Genomic DNA, 17934 nt, shown 5'->3' with positions numbered 1-17934 from the left:
ACGTGTCAGCCCTTCATCATGCATCCATTCCACCCTTTTCTTTTTCCCTCCCTTCCTTACCCCTTGCATTTATTTATTTTGATTTATTCATGGGGACACCTGATCTAGGCTTGATGTCAATCGTGTAAGATTCTGTTGTCAACCTTGAAAGGCTCTCAAATTCTACCACACCTAGATAAGAGTTATTTTTAAATCATTCACTTTTTGAGTTTACAGCATGCCTTCTATGTTGATTCCTAGCGCCCTATTTTGCTTTGTCGTGTGACCATTAAAAGACCACTGGTAGATCTGTATGTGCTCATTTCTGGTGCCTGATGGTAGTCTCTACTTCCAAGGTAATCAAAGGGCTCCCATCCCCCCTTCGGTTTTGAACTTCTAAAAGAAGGAAGGAAGAAAGGAGAGAGAGAGAGAGAGAGACAGAGAGACAGAGAAAGAAGAAGAAGAAGAAAAGAGAAGTGCTATGCTGTTCAGTATTTTACTCCCAAGGCTGGAAAGGGGATTTCTCTGTCTTTTCTACAGGGAAGTGGAAAGGATTTTTTTTTCCCCTTTTGTCAATGCATCTGGTAAACACTGACATAAGTAAGCCTGAATAATAGGGGAGGAACCAAGGCAATTCATATCTCAAAAAGCGTCACAGACAACAGTACCAGAGAACATAGTCTTTCCAAAGTAACTTTAACCTTTGGGGAAAATCACTATCAACACAAAGATCATTTGGAAGACAAAAATTGAGAAGGTGAATCTGAGATGTTGGGGCCTCCGCTCCTTGACCCTCAAAGCGAGGCACCCACACTCCTCAACGCTGATCAGAGGTTGCTTGGATTTGGACGTTAAGGAGGCTTTGGTCCTAGTGGACCCCAAGAGAGACTCTTCCATGCAGGAAGGCCAGGCTGCTGCCCCAGTTCAAGCAGACAGAGGGTAGCTGGGAAGCCCTCCTCCTCCCCCTCATCCCTCATTCCTTCGCGCTAGAGAGGCATTATTCTGAGTTAAGTTTTCTTTTGTCCCCAACTTGAAAAACAAATGTACATGTCCCCCCCCCCGCCATCCCCCAAAAAAGACAGCTTATCGAGGTGCCCACCACAGAGTCCGGCCCTAAGGTTCTCATTTATTAGCAACATCTAATGATAACAGACCACATTCAACACAGGCCCGCCAAGGGAATGCCCAGGCCAGTACTGCTCCCATGTCCCCTTTGATGATCGGGATTCTCTTGACGCTGGTCAGCCCTATGGCTAATTGATCCTCGATCCCAGAGAACCTGCCACCCTGTCCACACTGGCTCTGTAGCCCAGAAAGGTCTGGGTTTGAGTCCAAGTCTGTCACTTATGCTCTTGGAGACTCTGGGCAATTGTTAACCTCTGAAGTTCAGCTGCTCTGTTTCCAAACCACACCCCAGGATTGTGGTGAGAGCAGAATAATGCATACAAAAGGCTTGACCTGTGCCAAAAGCTATCATAACCGGTCCAGTTAAAGAGTTAAACCTCACGCCCTGATAGTTATGGCAACACACGCAAGAACAACAAAACTGGCCCTCTTTGTCCAGTTTTCTGCACCAGCCGATACCAGCCTGTCTCCATCTTCCCAGAAAGAGGGGTTCATGCAGCCTTAAATGTGGTTCATCATTTTTGGTAAATCGGGAGTCAAATTCCTAAAATTATTTGCTGGGGTTGTCTGGAGCCATCTCTAGGGGAGTGTGTGTGACCCATCCAGCATCAGCGACTTCATCTTGCTAGAATCTGTGCTGTCCCATCTTTTAAAAAGACACGCGTCCGTGTTCCTTCCTGTGATTGAACACGAATTCTAAAACCCGCCTGTAGAAGTTCGTGACGATGTCTTTCTTAACTCATCGTGCAGCCCTGACAAAAATGGCTTTCTATTCACTTTTAAGAGCTGGTGAAGGAGGAAGTTGAAGTTAACCTCAGCCCTTTTAATAGTTAAAACCTCAACAAATAAACAGCGGTTTGGTGGCATGGCAACCTGCCCCCCTCTTCCCTTACCCTGCTTCAGATAATTTGAGATGCCTATTTTGAGTGATTGTCCAGCACATCTGATTCTAGATAAATAGAGGTGTTATTCTAGAGCTGTGATTTCCTACTGACAGAGTTAAAGGGGCAGGCCTAACTCTCCGGATGAAGCCCCATCCTCTCTGTCAACCCATGATCCCTCCAAGCCCCCAGTTGCGGACGTTTCCCGAGGCTGAAAACATTCACACATCTGTACGTCACGCTGTAGCATGGCTGTGACTACCTCTGGGATATTTTTCTTACGACGATGGCTGCCGTCTCATAGAGAGCCATAAACACAGGCTGGATTTTTATATAAAGCATCTTCTTAAATATAATATGGAGTCTCTAGAGCTAAGCCAGGAAAATAACCATTTCCCTACTTGTCAAGAACAAAATGAAGGTTCTGGCTGAAAGAGACTTTGCTATTATCCCTGTTAACTTTCTAATTTCAGGGGAGAAAACATCCCAAGGGTCTACTCAAAATGTGACTAGGATAAAAAACCATTTTCTTACAGAAAAAAAAGAAAGAAAGAAAAAGGAAAAGCAGTTTTACGTGAATATATCCTGGATAGTTATTTTTAAAAAAGTTCCTACGATTTTACAAGTGAAGGACTGAATAGGCAAATCATATTTTGGAAAGGAAGGGCATCAGCAATATAGTTAACACATTCTTTCGAGCAGCAACCAAGCCTCTGGGGCACTCTAAAAGCAAGTTATTACTTACATGTTGCAGAAGTAAAAAGTTTTTAAAAGGAACAAGAAAGGGGTGAGGCTCTGTGTTAAACCCGATCCTTTACTAAGCATACAGTATTCCAAAGAGCTAAAGAATCCCCCCCCCCATTCCGCCCTGGTAATATCTCCACCCCCCCACCCCCCCCCACCAAGAGCTGCTGATGGCTGAGGACAAGAATTCACTTACCACCCTCCCCGTCTTCTTTTTGGGAAAAAGAGCCTATCTGACAAGGAGGCAAATCAGATCTGATTCACTCCTCACCAAAACTGTCCGAAACAAAGCTGACTTAACGGTGACCATTTCATCTTGCCGCCGTGTGGCTGAATCTTCCATTGCTTTTAAAAATGCTTTATAGTTTTGGTTCCAGTATCAGTAGAAGAAGGCAAGTCCCTTTCTTTATCAGCCGAGTAGGCAAAGTCGTCAGTTACACGATGAGAGAATAAGAAAATAGAAGGCTTCCCTTTGATGTTACAAATGGAGGCCTGAAGATGGCATAAATTAATTTAAATGGCCCTAAACACAAGATCAAGGAATCTCCTCGAGAGTTTGTTCTGTTTGGAAGGAAAGTTGCATTTCACCCCTCACCCATCTCTCTCACTTAACTCTATCCGATTTACCGCACACACTTGCATTTTGGCATTTAAAGAAAAATCAATATGCATATTTTGAACAAGTATTCATGATAAGCACCACAAAACTGATGATTTCAAGGAGGCTTTCTCCTAAATACACCGAAGATGAGTCCGTAGATGAGAGAGAACCCGCCAACATCAAGCTTAGGTTTCTGTTTGGAGACAAAGTGGCCACCCTATGGATGGGCCACTTAGCAGCTGTGTGCACAGTATCTGACAGGAAGCCTTCTCTGGGAACTTTCCACTCAAATAACAGAACCTCCCCCAGACACATAACTAGGAGAGCTTGTGGGATGAGCCATCAAACTCTGTGCAAGAGAGCATGCTTGCCTTTTGAGAGCCCCACATGTGCTAACCCCAAAAGTGAGCGACTGGTCCGGAAACCTTAAAAAACTCATGACGAGCACACATCCCTCGGTAGGACTCACACAGTGAAAACGCCTGGGGAAGCTAATTTCTGCGGTCCCAGAGGGCAAGTAGCATGTCCCTGGCTGGCCACCTGCCCTCTCCCCCAGATGTGTTGCTTATCTCTCCCTTTGAGTTAGACAGGCCTGCTACTTGGAGAAAGAATCTTACTGTGACCGTATCATACACAGCTGTGTCCTGCGCAGCACACAAAGAAAATGACTACATTTCGGAAATTCGAAATGGTATCACAGAGCAAATAATCATTGACGTCAGTGGTTTCTACAGTGCAAATGAACTCTGTGTATTATCTAATTTGGCACAGTGTGTTTTATGCAATTATTGTATTTTACAGTGTTTTTGCAATCGCTCGCTAAACCTGGGTATGTGTGTATGGTGTGTGTGGGGGGCAGTTCATCTGCATTCTTTACTGATGGTCCATTTATTTATTGTAAATAATACCTTTGATGTGCTGGCATCCAGACTTTCCTAGTATTTCTTTATATTTTTAGAAGAACATATATTAGATACAAACCCCACAAATAATCTGAAGACAACAAGAACTTGAAACATCCTGACTTTCACCTTGCTTGGGCAGTGTTTGTGTGTGTTCAAGCCTGCTGGGTAGGTAGGAAAACAACATAGCCAAGGCTAACTTTTAAAAAATTCAAGATATTATCTACATATAGATATACCTCTCCATAGCCCAGGTACTAGTGCCCCTCGATCTGGGGATCTCGTTACAGCGCAGATCTGACTCAGGAGGTCCCGGGCGGGCGGGCCAGAGACTCTGCTGTCTAATGCGCTCCCAGACTGCGGGTCTGAGGACCACCCTTTGAGCAAGGAGGAGAACCCAGGACTGGTCTGGGGGGGGGGTGCAGCCCGAGGACGAGGCAGGAAGTGGGCTCCCTCCAGGTACTTACCCTGCATCTGACTCTGAGGCTGAGGGTTAAAGGCAGTGGAGTGGTTCAAGGAGGCCCGAGGGTTGGGTGTGGGGGCTGGGTGGTGTGGGCTGACCCTCATGGCTGTTCGCCGCAGCTGCTCCAGCTCACTGAGCCGCTCGGAAAAGGACAAGCTCCCGGGCTTGGTCTGATCATCTAGTTTCTGACGATGTCCTATTGTGGGGAGGGGGAGGGGAGTGGGGGTGGGAAGGGGAGAGGGAGGCAAGGAAGGAGGGAGGGAAAAGATCAGAAAATGTATTGTGGATTTTCTAAGATTTGGGGTTTTCTCGTCTTTCCCCTCCCTCTCCCCTCACCCCCAATGTGGATTTACTGGAGATTGGCACACATGGGGCTGGCTTCCCGTGAAAATTTGGGGCCATTGTCCCCATGGCAGATGGGGGCGCCCCTTTCATCACAGGCCACTGGGTGCTCCCCCAGCCTGCGCCCCAACTCCCCAACACTCTGTGCCCATCTCCACCGGGCAGAAGGCAGTGGGCATACAGGGACGGGTGGCGGTGGATGGTCGGGCGGGAGAGAAGGTGCATCAGTGGTTGGCACTTGGCCACGTGCTGTGGGCTGAGCTATGGCAGCCAGGAAAGGTGCCCTCCCTGTGGCATTGGGACTGCCGCTCCTTACTGCAAACCCAACCACTGGCAGGTTTTAGAGGGGCAGCAAAGTGGGCCCTGGAGCTTAGCACACGCCCCTTCCAACAGGAAATGAGGTGTGGCTGCAAACCCGCAGTCCTTGGGGAGGTCAGATTTCCTGTTAAATGCAGGGCATGGGCAGCCCCTTGGCCCCTCTCCGCTCCCTCTCCTCGAAAGCTTCTCATGAGCCTTCTTCAGCATGCTTCTTCCCTGAAGCTGACTTCCCTAGGCGTACCCTCTAAGCTTTAGGGGGTTGACGGGAAGGTGGAGCCTGGGCCTCATCCAGGCCAGTCCTCCCAGGAGGCTGGGCCAACCTGGAGCCCAGAGGTTGTGCCCGGAGGCTGGATGGGCTTCCCCTAAGGGCTCAGGAATCCAAGGTGAGAAGGTGGGCCTCTCTGTTGTCCATATAGACAATCAGTATCCTTGCCTTGTTCCCCATCCAAATCACTGTCACCGGGATGCAGTGAGCAGAAGCCATTCACATGGGACAAGCCACGAGGGTTGGGCCTCCTGTTTCCTTCCTTAATCCCCCCAACAAGAGGGCTTCAAACTGGAGACTCAGGCCTATCAAGCAGAACCGAGGCTCAGGATGTACTGATAGAGCCACCGTGGGGCCAGGCAATTCATTCTCCTTTCAAAGAGGATGTGTCCTTGCTCCTTTCTCACCCCTGGGGTTCGAATAAAGAGTCACTGACCAATTTCACCACCACCCCCCACCCCCCAACCTGCCGCTATCATCAGGTGACCTCCAAAGCACAGTGGAGGAGCGGCCTGCTTGCTGCCATAATCAAGGGCTCTTTCACATGTCCTGACCCAGACCTCACTTAGAAAGAGGATCCGTGGATTCCACTCCCCACCCCACCCCCCCACCCCGGCCCAGGCTGGGAGAGGGGTGGGAGAGGTATATTTTAGCCCAGCTCCCAATCGCTACAATTACAAAATTAAATTTTATAACTTGTATTATGGTTCCAAATCTCTGTGGCTGGCCATTTCTTCCTGCTGCCAGGCCCCTTGGCACAGTTGACATGGTCTCAAATTCCAGACCAAAAAAAGGCCCCACTATATTGCAGTGATTTTATCATGAATAAGACCTGTTTGGCTCCAAAATGAGGAAAACGACTTAAGCATAATATTTGTGTAGTTCAAATGCAATGCTCCCTCTTTTCATATGTCACCAAGGCAAATCTGGACTCTGATTCAGCCCACAGCCCACAACCCTCAACCTGAACACGAACAGCCTGAGTCATACAGGGCCAGCACACATGTGAGAGGCCTCTTACTGGCTGAGTATTTTAAGCACCGGCCTTGTGGGCAAAAGGCCATGGGGCCAGGTCCCGGAATCACTCCTGTCATCCCTTTCCCTCAGAAGTATGAAAATGTCTTTTTCTAGAACATTCTATTTCAGTCGACCATGGTGTAACTGTCTCTGGATGGATCTTTCCCTGACTCCTCCCTCCTCTTATCTTTGTGACAGATTCTTAGCTTTCTGGTGATCAGACTGAAAAATCTGATATTCTTGCCCCCCCAAACAATTCCAACTCAAAAGCCACTCAAAGCTCAGTAATTCAGCCTTTTAAATGCCTAGCAACTGAATGGCTGGTATTAGGAGTCGAGCAGAAAAGAAGGCAGGAAAAATGATTCTGGACAGTTCTACAGCCTCCAAAAGAATGCCGGTTGGCGAAGTCATAGTGCAGAGGCTTCCAGCAGGCTTTGTACCCATTTCAAAACTTCACATTCCTTGGGCACCCAGTGGCATTTTTGAAGAACACCATGTCAAGGACAGTGGGTGATCCAGGAGAATGATGTGTACGAGATCATTCTAAATACGAGCATTAGGCATTCTGGAGTCCACGGTTGGCCTTTGAAGAAAGGCTGTCTGTTGTGTCTGTCTCAGCCACCAAGCTTGGGGACCATGTACCACCAAGAAACGGAGCGAGAATAAGTCGTTTTAGGTAATGCGCTCCTGTGGCCAGGCACAACGTGAGATGATGATTATTATTTTTTTTTTTATCAGTCCCCTCTCATTACCCTATGTTTAAAAAAATGTTTTAACATGTGAGCAATTTCTGGACCAGCTGACACCTGCCAAAATCGTAGTCATTTACAGAGATTAGCTGATGACTGTCTGCTTTAGCAGGAATGTTCAGGCATAACTTTCAGAGAAAACAATTCTTCATTCTGAGCTATTTCCTAAGCCCCGAGAGTCGGGAGGCTGAGTTTAATGCTGGAGGAGTGGTGGTGGTAGTTGTGGGGGGGGGGGCGTTCACTCCACACCCTCCCCACATGTGGTCCTGGCAGAAAGAGTGTTATTGCCTCTGCAGGGAATCCTGAGCCCCTTCCTCACCATAGGGCTGGAGGGCTGTAACACCAAGGCACGGAGGAAATAAAAAGCATTATCATACTAAAGGTGTGGCTCAGATGCATTTATAAGCTAGATCAAAAGAACACCTCATTCTTCTTTTCTGAAGCCATCAGATTTCATGGGCCAAAGAGCAATATTTTGTATGAAATACAGAAGCTTCCGATCTAAACTTTCAAGTGGGGGGAAAATGAGTGCTTTATGTCTCCGGTTTCCTGTATCTGTGTGCAATTAAAACGTCAATTTGCCCCCTGAATTTTAAATACAGGAGTATGGGAAATGTCCACTATCAAACTCACTTTCCTTCTTTCTTGCTGAGTACTGGGCTTCAGAGGGCAGCAGGGAATTCAACTCTGGATCAAATCTAGTAGAATTACAATGCAGCCCTAAACACTTGCATGTTGGCAGCCTGGGTTTCTGAGCACACCGGAAGTCCACTGAAAATGCTGACACAGTGGTCCTTAAAATCGTGGCTACCTCGAGATTTCATATTAGAACATCTTAATGAATCTTGACCAGAGTTGAAAAGGATACTAAGTTATGTTTCTCTATTACTATTCCCACATTTTCAAAAACAGTCTTTGATTAGGATTTTATTATATATGCAGAGTCATAAAAAGCTGAAAGAAAAAATAAAGAAAAATAAATTAATCCCATCTGCTAAATTTTACTTCTTCATTCCAAAGACATATGTCCTGTAGTTTTCTGGGCTGGCTGCCCACAAGGCATCCCTAAATGTTATGATATCTGTGATGGATAATGAGACCAGCTTTCAATTGTCTGCTATAAAAACGAGACTGAGGAGGTATGCGTATCTCATCCATAACTGAACTATCTTTTTCAAGAAGCCATTGCCGAACTGTGAAATATGCTCTATGCTCTTCTATCAGAGAAAACAGGTAAGGCTAAATTGTGACCTTTACCTGGAAAATTCTGGCCAGAGAGAGTAAAAAAAATTTATGGCAGTTTGTTAGTCCATGTTTCTGGTATGGGCTTACTACTTTTCTTGATAGATTCCCAGCAGAAAAAGTAGGAAGGTGTAGACTCAAAGCATGGTCATGATGAGCAGTTGAGGAAAATGTATGCAAAATGATAATACCAAAAAGAGATCTATCTCTCTGTGTGTATCCATCTACATCTGTATCTACCTATACATAACACTGTGATTCTTCTAAAAGTATACATGTATTTCAAAACATGCCTGCCAATCAATCTGATACTAACCACAGGGATCTGGATAAAAAACACAGATTTCCCCCCTTCCCTTATTTTGCTACTGCTCTATGACTATGGAAAATAAACTGACGTGTGTACAGAACAGCTCACTTTTCCTGGTGTAACAGTCTAAACCCTGGGTTCCAGGGTCATTAAAGTCCCGAGGACAGGAAAGTAATCGTACTGAATGTGAATGTGATCCTTCCTTAAAGCACCTTGTAGGTAATGAAATAAATCTTCTTAACCACAAACCTATCCGTCTGCTGGCTAATTTTTTTTTAGATTATTTATTTATTTATTTGACATAGAGAGAGAGACAGCGAGAGAGGGAACACAAGCAGGGGGAGTATGAGAGGGAGAAGCAGGCTTTCCGCCGAGCAGGGAGCCCAATGCGGGGCTCAATCCCAGGACCCTGGGATCACGACCTGGGCCAAAGGCAGATGCCTAACGACTGAGCCACCGAGGCACCCAGTCTGCTGGCTAATTTAATGTTGGGCAGTATTATACCATTGTGTATGTCACAATAGAAAATATAACATGATATATATGATACTATATTGTATATTAGAATGCATATTATATTTACATGTTTCTATATTACCCAATGCTATATAAACTTTGGTGGCCTAACTTTTCCCTCCAACTTCTTCCCATATTATTAAACTAGGAGGTCCATACAAAGTTAGAGTACTTCACAACTGGAGAAGAGCTGGAGAAATCAGGCTTGTTTTTTAATCCACATGGGAGAAGTGAAGTTCAGAGAGGTTGTTATTTATCTAATCTCACACAGCCAATTAGAGAAAGAGGGCAGGTCTGAAAACATACCCACTCCTCACATCCCCCCCCCCCCGGCAATCTTGCTCAATGCACCTATAAATGCCAATTTCTGTGCATGCCCAGGGTGCACAGTGTTACGTGGTTATAGATCCCGGGGCCAGCAGAGCCTCATAAGGATTTGCCCTTTACCATCACACTGCTGTTCCCAGCTCGTGCTTAGCACCAGAGCCATCTTGTGACCCACAGTAGACAGCTAATGTCTCACACACCTGAGTGAGCATCCGAATCACAGATCTGGCTTGGTAGGTCTGGGGTGTGGCCCGAGAATTCAGATTTCTACTAAGGCCCAAGTGATGCTGATGTTCCTGGTCCCGGGACTATCCCAGGGATTTGAATGATTCCTCCCTATATGCATGCGCCTTCAGTGTCCTTCTAATTTGCCCTGGGCTGGAAAGGACCACACCAAACAGACCAGAACTGTGTTTAAATTAAGTGTCCATGAGCACCGAGTGCTGGCCTTGTTTTGGTGACAACCATTTGGTGGTCTTTTTCTTAATCTTTTAACTCTTCAATGTACGCAGAGCAGCTGAAAATGCCGAAAGTCTGCCCGACAGACAAGTGGGTGTTGCCCGTTTCTCCCTGGCCGTCACTGAGTTGAGTCAGTGAGTCACTGCGGCTGTACTCCGGCTGATCTGTAAGGTGGACCCAGAATTTTCAAGTGGAAAGTAACGCCTCCCCAGGCATCTAAGGAAGGACTTTGAGGAAGAGCAGGAAAGGTTTATGAGGAACCTATTCCATTCCAGTTGAGACTTCCGGGTGCCCACAAGGACGGGGGTGTGAACGCAGAGGTGCTCTCATCCTTCTCTCCCCTAGAGAAACAACATGGCACCAGGGAAACGTGATTGCCAATCTGCGTGTTAAGAACCTCCATTACAAATCTGCTTTTCCCCCCAACTTTCCTGCGGACAAGAGCAAGTCTCTTCATCACCCAGCCTCCTTATCTGAAAGCCTGGAATTAAAGGACTAAGATGGATTACTCTGAGGGGCTCTAAAAGCATTCACGGCAATTATATCTGCAGCAATTAGCTACTCAACTGGTTCTCGTTGGACGCCTCCAAGCACAGGCTTTCTTGAACAACTTCATATGATGTTAGGACTTTCAAAGCTTTCTTTCTGTTTTTTTTTTTCAGCCAGACACCTGGCCTGTGGGAGCCAGGTCCAAGCTCAGCTGTCAAATTGGTCTTTGGAGCTCGATCTTGAAGCTAAGGTTCTACCGGCCTCACCACTCTCCTGTGTGCTGGTGAAGAGCAGCTCTGACAACACGTGCTCACAATTCACTCTCCCTCTGCCTCCGGCTGTGTTGTCAGTGGCCCTTCAGACAGTGACGAGCGACCCAGGAGAGTGGTCTTCCTGGAGCCTCTCCTCTCTCCCCTCAAGCCTTCACCGCGCCTTTCAGACTACCCTCCTCACTGGGGCGTCCCACTCTGCGTTTTGGCCCCTTCCGCATTATCATCCGAGAGCTGCATCCAGTGGCAGTGGGGCCATGAGACTCACCACAAAACCTGCCAGCAAGTTTCAGGGGTTTGCAGCTGGGAAGAAAGCCAGTCTGCCGAACCTTCTCCAGGGTCTCACTTCTCTGCTTTTCTGATTGGATAGAAAATAGTAACACTAGGGGCGCCTGTGGGGCTCAGTCAGTTGAGCCTCCGACTCTTGGTTTCAGCTCAGGTCATGATCTCAGGGTCGTTGAGATCAAGCCCCGCGTCGGGCTCTGCGCTCAGCTGGGAGTCTGCTTGAGATTCTCTCTCTCCCTCTCTCTCTGCCCCTCCCCCTGCTTGTGCACATGTGTACTCTCTCTCTCTCTCTCAAATAAATACATAAGTAAATAAAAATCTTAAAAAAAAAAAGAAAGAAAAGAATGATGATCTTTTGTCCCCGGCCAAACCCCTCTCATCAGCAGCAAGAGGAACGTGAGTCTGAGGTTAATGCTCATCACCCTACCTGTACGGGTATCCACTCCCCCTCAGCCACGTGCCTTGGGCAAGTGCCCTCCCGCCTTTTACACATGGGTAATCACACTGAGCCCGTAAGAAAAGTCCATCAGGATGCTGCTTCTTCCTAGGTAATGTGTTTCGACTTACTTAGGGATCCCACAGACATGATACTTTACCCCAGGAGAATCAGCCACAGGGACAGTGATGCCTTTGGTCGGGGAGCACTTTGATTCTCTTGCAGGTGGCAATAGGTAAGCGAGAGACCACAAGTCTGGCTGTGCATGGGGCTTCCCTATCCTGGGTCTTCCCAAACCATGGTCCTGAAGCAGCCCCTCACACAGCATAAAGCACATGTTTTAGAGGCCAGGCTCTACTTTTGCTAAGCCTGCTTTCTAAGGTCAATACCCCCCTATTTTGAAACTAGAAGTCAGACAATCTGAATTCTCCCCTCTGCTCCAGCCACTCTGGCCATCTTGCTGTTACTCCTATACGTCTGCCTCAGGACCTTTGCACCTACTGTTTCTTCTGCCCAGAATGCCCTTCTCCCAGATATCTGTGGACCACATCCCCCCCCCCCATCCTTCAAGTCTTTGCTTCAATTTCATCTTCTCCCTGAAGACTTTCCCGAACACCCTAGTTTAAATCGCAAACTCTCCCGACCCAGCCAGTGCCTAGCCCTTTTGCTTCGGTTGTCTCCACAGTACTTATTAATGTAACTTGTGGTCTGTCCGTGCCCACTGGACTGTAAACTCCACGAGGGTGTTGGTTTTTGCCTCTGTTCATCATGGCTGTATCCCTAGCACCGACGGGAGCATCCAGCACATGAGAGGCTCACTAAACACTGACTGAACGGGTGCTCAAACCCTTCATGACTGGGGCCATCCACCTGTCCTCCATCAGAACGTAGGAAAGAAGAATGTGTCTGGGGCAAAGGAAGCTGGAACTCAAGTTTTCTGCTGCTGCGGAACGGACGAGGGCTCAGAAGAAAGGACTTGTGGAGGAAACGTGCCATAATTGAGCTTATCAAGTTTCAGGGAGAACGGTCTCATTAGAAGTCAAACAGTCTGCAAAGCTTGTACCCTCTAGTGTTTTCTTCATTATACTAAAAAATAAAAGAGAATGGATAAAAGGCCCTTGTGCTGAGCTGAACCTCGCACCCTCGTGGGAGCAAAGGACTGCTGCAAAAAACCTTGGGGTTTTTTGGAGTATCTTCACACACGCACGCAGATACAGACACACACACACACACACACACACACACACACACACACACGGACACGCCCCCTCCCTCCCCCACACACTGTCCCACAGGCCAAGACCTAACTGCTAGAGACAAGTAGAGAAGCAAGGGTATACAAAGCCATGGTCCCAGGGAGAGGCAAAGGCCGCTGGGGAGCAACGAGCACAGCCTCCAGGTGGAAGGAAGGCCCATGTGGGGCCTGCCCTGCCCCTCCCAAACCAGGCCCCCAAGATGCACAGGGACAAAAACAAAGACAAGACAGGACTGCTGCCGTTTTCAAGCCTCAGAGTGACAAACAGCAGCATTTTTAGCTCTTCTGCAGGAGCTTTTGGAGACCTGGACCTCCCTGAAAGCAGAGGAGTTCAAAATCTGCAGTTGCTGGTCGCCACGGGTTACCTCCTGTTTCTGTCTGGTGACTCAGGAGGTAATTGTAGCTTAGGGCAGAGAACCCGCCTGGTTTCTTTTGCTCTTGACCAGAGGCAGTCCTCTGTGGGGGTGGTGGAGGCAACCCCAGAGAGGGAGGGGTGCAGACAGCTCACAAGTTCAAGATCCTTTCTTTTCTATCAACCTGTCATTCCAAGTATTACCCACTCTCCTCGATGAAGGGACTGTCTCCAGAAAACCCCGTTGGAGGGTGATTATAAAGTAACCTGAGAGCCTAACGGCTGGTAATGTGCATTCATTTAACCCAAGGAGCTCCTGCCCCCACCGGACGGAAGGTGCCTTCAGGGGGTACGTTTTGGTGGCAGGGTGGGGGCAGTACTGAGAGGTGAGTATGGCCCGAAATGTTGCCTGGAGCTTCTGAACTCGCTTTGGAGTCCTGGTTTTCAGCGGAGCCAGCCCCAGGGCCGGGCCCGGGGATGAGGAGAACGCGATCGCAGACGCCCACAGATTCCACCTGCTGCCACAGCGTTGTGGGGGCATTCCTGTTCTCCACACAGGCCACCCCCGCCCCCTCAGGTCTCCTCCCCTCCGTCCCGGCACATACCCCGAGCAACCCGCAAAGGCGCGGGGAGGGTACACTGAGGGCCCCTGCAAGGCTCGGTGGTGCCTCAGTCAACGTAAGGTGAATGAATAAATGGATGAAGGAAGGAGTGAATAAACTCTCCTTCCGTAGGCTAGACTGATTCTGGGATGTGCACCCAGCCGTGTGTAAGATGCTCTCTACTCCTCTACTTCTGAAAACGGGTAAGGAAATTCCTTCCCATTCCTAAAAGGCCTGCTTACTGGGCCCCAGGGGATTTTCCTAGCAGTCCGGGGGGTGGGGGGGAGCATCTGATTTCTCTCTCTCTCTCTCTCTCTCTCTCTCTCGTGTCATAAATGCCAACTGATTTTGGGGCTGTCCTCACAGAGGCAGGAGACCGAGGGGCTGTCAAAGTCCTTTAGAGAGTGGCTGAGCAGACCCTGCAGGTGAATGGAGGACCATGGTTCCTGAGCACTTGCTGGTCAGAAAAGCAACAATAACTAGTCGTTGTTCTTAATGGGCTATCAACCCCACCTCACACCATCCAGAGAAAAAGCTCTCAGGTTGTTTGGGGGATGAGGACCTCACTAAGGCCAACTTCTGTCCACTGCTGCCAACACCCAGCTGAGAAGGAGCATCTGGAGGGGAGAAAGTTCTTCTCCACCCGTTACCTTAATGGGCAAGCAGCTATTTGCCTGGGGTCCGCAAAGAGCCACGATGCAGTGAAGACAATACGAGTCCCACCGCCTGCCAGGCGACATTGGGAGGGGACCTTCTATTTATTCCAAGACACAAACACTCCCTATTCACCCTGGTGACCACATACATCTGAGCCAGTGATGGAATGAAGGACGAGAAGGCTCCCCTAGCAAAGGCAGGCAAACTTCTCCCTGCAAATCCTTTCCAGATCTGAAAGGAACAGACTTGCCCCTTTCTCTGTCTTTTTCCCTTGGGGCTCTGCCTACCGCAGCCTAGCTTGCTGGGACCAGTTGCCCAGCTCCACTCCGCTCCTCAAGCAATAGGAGACCCTGCTTCTCCACGCGTGTTTTGATCTTTCTCTCCTTTGAACTCCGTAAACAGTCCCTCCTCTGTCTGAATACTCTGGTGCATGAAGGCAGAATCGCAGCTCCGGGAGAAGGTGCTCATAATCTTCTGCAGATGATGCCGAGTCCTCCCGCAGCCTGCGGGGCATCCCCTCCCCCCCCCCCCAACTCTTGCCCTGGCTCTTCCCCAGCCCCAGCTTTTTTTTTTTTTTAAACCACTTCTGCTTCCTTCATTTCTTTGCAGCTGCAGCAGAGAGCTATAGTAAAGCTACTGTATAGGATTTTGAAAGCAGGGCCTCTGAGAGCTTTCCAAACTCCATACAAGCCGGTTATTCTCTGCCTTGTTTTCTTTGGCTTCAGGTTAGTAACACAGAATGAGTCAAACAGTATTAACTTTCAATAGGGAAGTGGTGTGGTCAACCAAAGCTGTTTGCGGGTAGATTGTGCAGATAGGTAGGGCAGGTAATGAAGAACAGCTCATAACTCTGCGAGGAGGCGAACAAGGGAGGCCCTCGCTCAGAAACATCGAACAATGAAGTCAACAGGGCTCAGACCATCTTTTTTAGTCGGCGGTGGGAATGAACACTAAGGTCTCTGACTGGGCACCTTCAGGAAGTTGGCCATGTTGGGACTCTGTGGCTTGCACAATTGAGCACTTTGTGGGTAGAAGGATGTCTTTTTTTTTTTTCTTTTTTTTTTCTTAAATGATGCCGAAGCCATGGGAAATCTAGTTAGGATGATTTCTTCTGCTTGCAGCACGTCACCTTTATTCATTTCTTGCTCCGGCTTGGGGAGTGATAGATGCACCACCCCCACTGTCTTCCCCCCGCCAGTCCTCCCCCATCTTCCCAGTCCCAGGATCTCTGCCTCCCCAGGTTGGTGGGCTGGCTGCAGGTCTGCAGGGCCCCGGGGTGGGGGGTGGGGGGACTCTCCTTCTCCAGGTTGGAAGATGATGCGTTGGAAGTGCCACTGTTCCTACAGACACGGATCGAGTCGTCCTTTGAGAAGCCGATGAAAGATCTTAAAATCATCGGATCCTCTCTCATTCTGCAGATGGGGAAACGGAGGCTCTGGGGGATGGGGGCGGGGGGCCACCGAGCTCTGCAGAGCCAGTCGGGGCCCGAAGCTGCGGCTCCCAGGCCAGGGGTCTTTCCACCAGGCCGGCCACCGCTCCCTTGCCCAGGGCTCAGGATTCCTTTTACAGTTGAACAGAGCAGCTCCCAAGATGAGCCCAACCCTGGAGACTCAAATTTCAGCAGTTTCCAGTCCTTTTTGCCTGCCTTCAGCTGCCTATTTATTTTGCGCCTGGCTGAATCACCCAAGGAATAGAACGAGTTTCTCCCCACCTGCTCCTGGCAGCCAGTCAGTCAACTGAACAGGACAGAAAGCCGGCTTCTCTCTGGAGCCTTGAAAGATTCTCACCTCTGAGCAGCTGCAGATTTGACTCTCGTCCTGGGAAACTGGCATGGAGGCTCAAGGGTGTAACATTTCACCTCCCTGAAATCTAATCCAGAAATCTCAGGCAAGCAGCATATGTAAAGAGCTATGGGCTAAAAAAAAAGGGATAAGGACACCTCCGGCTGCAGTAGGATCTCACATGCTCCAGCCGCCCTTCCCAAGCCTTTCACTGAGAGAGAAGGGAGTTACAGAGTTGCAGAGGAAAAACCGCATTAGGCTTTGGAAAACAAATATATCTTAAAAGAAAACCCAGCTCTCTTCCACGGTCTGGGTTGCTTCTTTTTGTTTTCAATCTTCTTCAAGGGGACAGAGTAGTAGGTAAAGAAAATATCAAGATATTCTGATGGAGGGCGCCTGGGTGGCTCAGTCGTTAAGCGTCTGCCTTCGGCTCAGGTCATGGTCCCGGGTCCTGGGATCGAGCCCCTTATCGGGCTCCCTGCTCGGGCGGGAAGCCTGCTTCTCCCTCTCCCACTCCCCCTGTTTGTGTTCCCTCTCTTGCTGTGTCTTTCTCTGTCAAATAAATAAATAAAATCTTAAAAAAAAAAAGATATTCTGATGGCAAAAGATAAAATTCTCAGCAGCATGGATTTACAGCGGGGGCTGATTTGAATGTCTCTATTTCTTTCTCTACAAGTTTATTTTCCTCAATTCCAAGAGACCCCATGAGATGAAATCTACCTCCAAAAAAAAAAAAAAACCAGTAATTATTTTATTTAAGATCCCTAAGATTTTTGCATAATATACACAAACAACAATTTTTCCATTATATTTTTCTATTATTTTACTACATAGCTATTAGATTTCTACTAGCTAATTGATAAGACTGTTTACAAAGCACCTTGATATATGTAATCTCAATTCACCCAAAACAACCTTATGCAGGACACAGCTCCTATGACTAGTCCCATCTCATAAGATGACCCAGCAGAAGCTTCTAGATGTTAAGAGACTTGGCAGGCACACAGCAGTATGAGTGCTAACTCACATTCAGTTAAGAAACAACTACATTTTGATAAAATCTCTGGAGAAGGACCACCCCTCTGCAAGGCCATCTAGTTAACAGGATTTTGCTTCGGTGAGGAATAAGTCGTTGAAGTTGGTTCAATACTCGGAATTAATAATAGGGTAAGAAGGAAAACAGAAAAATGCCCTTATTGTATTGCATTCTGGGGCCCTGATCTGCCAGGATTTTTTTTTTTTTTTAAATAACTTGCCAATGGCAGATATTTGGCCCTCACTTGGGCAGAATTCCAGTAGTTCCCTTGGTAAGGGCTAAGGGAGGACGGAAAGGGACCTATGTGTCCAGGGCATGTGCTAATACTTAAGAAGCTCCTCTCTTCCAGGCTGGCTGTCATCAATCTGCACAAGACCTTGGCCTGCCCCTGCCCACCCCACCAAGGATATCACCTTCCTGGTTTTACACCTGAGGAGGCTGAGCCTGGGGAGGCTAATCTGATCTCAGATGAGAGGGGAGACTGAATGAGGCAGCCAGCTCTCTAGTGGCCCGCCACCACTCCAGTCCTCCT

The 17934-nt window shown here is 48.2% G+C and overlaps 1 protein-coding gene across 8 annotated transcripts in view; it reads right to left on the bottom strand.

The window, feature by feature from the left end:
* RUNX1 (RUNX family transcription factor 1) overlaps window positions 1-17934 on the bottom strand; it is a 247602-nt gene that overhangs the window by 37330 nt on the left and 192338 nt on the right. For 6 of the 8 annotated variants that reach the window (XM_028116358.2, XM_028116384.2, XM_028116368.2 and 3 more), the window contains one exon: window positions 4700-4891. The exons of the other annotated variants lie outside the window; for them this stretch is intronic. In XM_028116358.2, the coding sequence (XP_027972159.1) occupies window positions 4700-4891 (192 nt within the window). The remainder of the gene's footprint in view (window positions 1-4699; window positions 4892-17934) is intronic. 8 annotated transcript variants of the gene reach the window in all.

Source organism: Eumetopias jubatus, unplaced genomic scaffold (assembly GCF_037043125.1).
Source record: "Eumetopias jubatus isolate StellerSeaLion01/CBP00866 unplaced genomic scaffold, mEumJub1_p1.0 scaffold_1, whole genome shotgun sequence".
NCBI classification, from domain to species: domain Eukaryota; kingdom Metazoa; phylum Chordata; class Mammalia; order Carnivora; family Otariidae; genus Eumetopias; species Eumetopias jubatus.
Note: the sequence above shows the minus strand (reverse complement) of the source record. Positions and strands in the feature narration are given on the sequence as shown.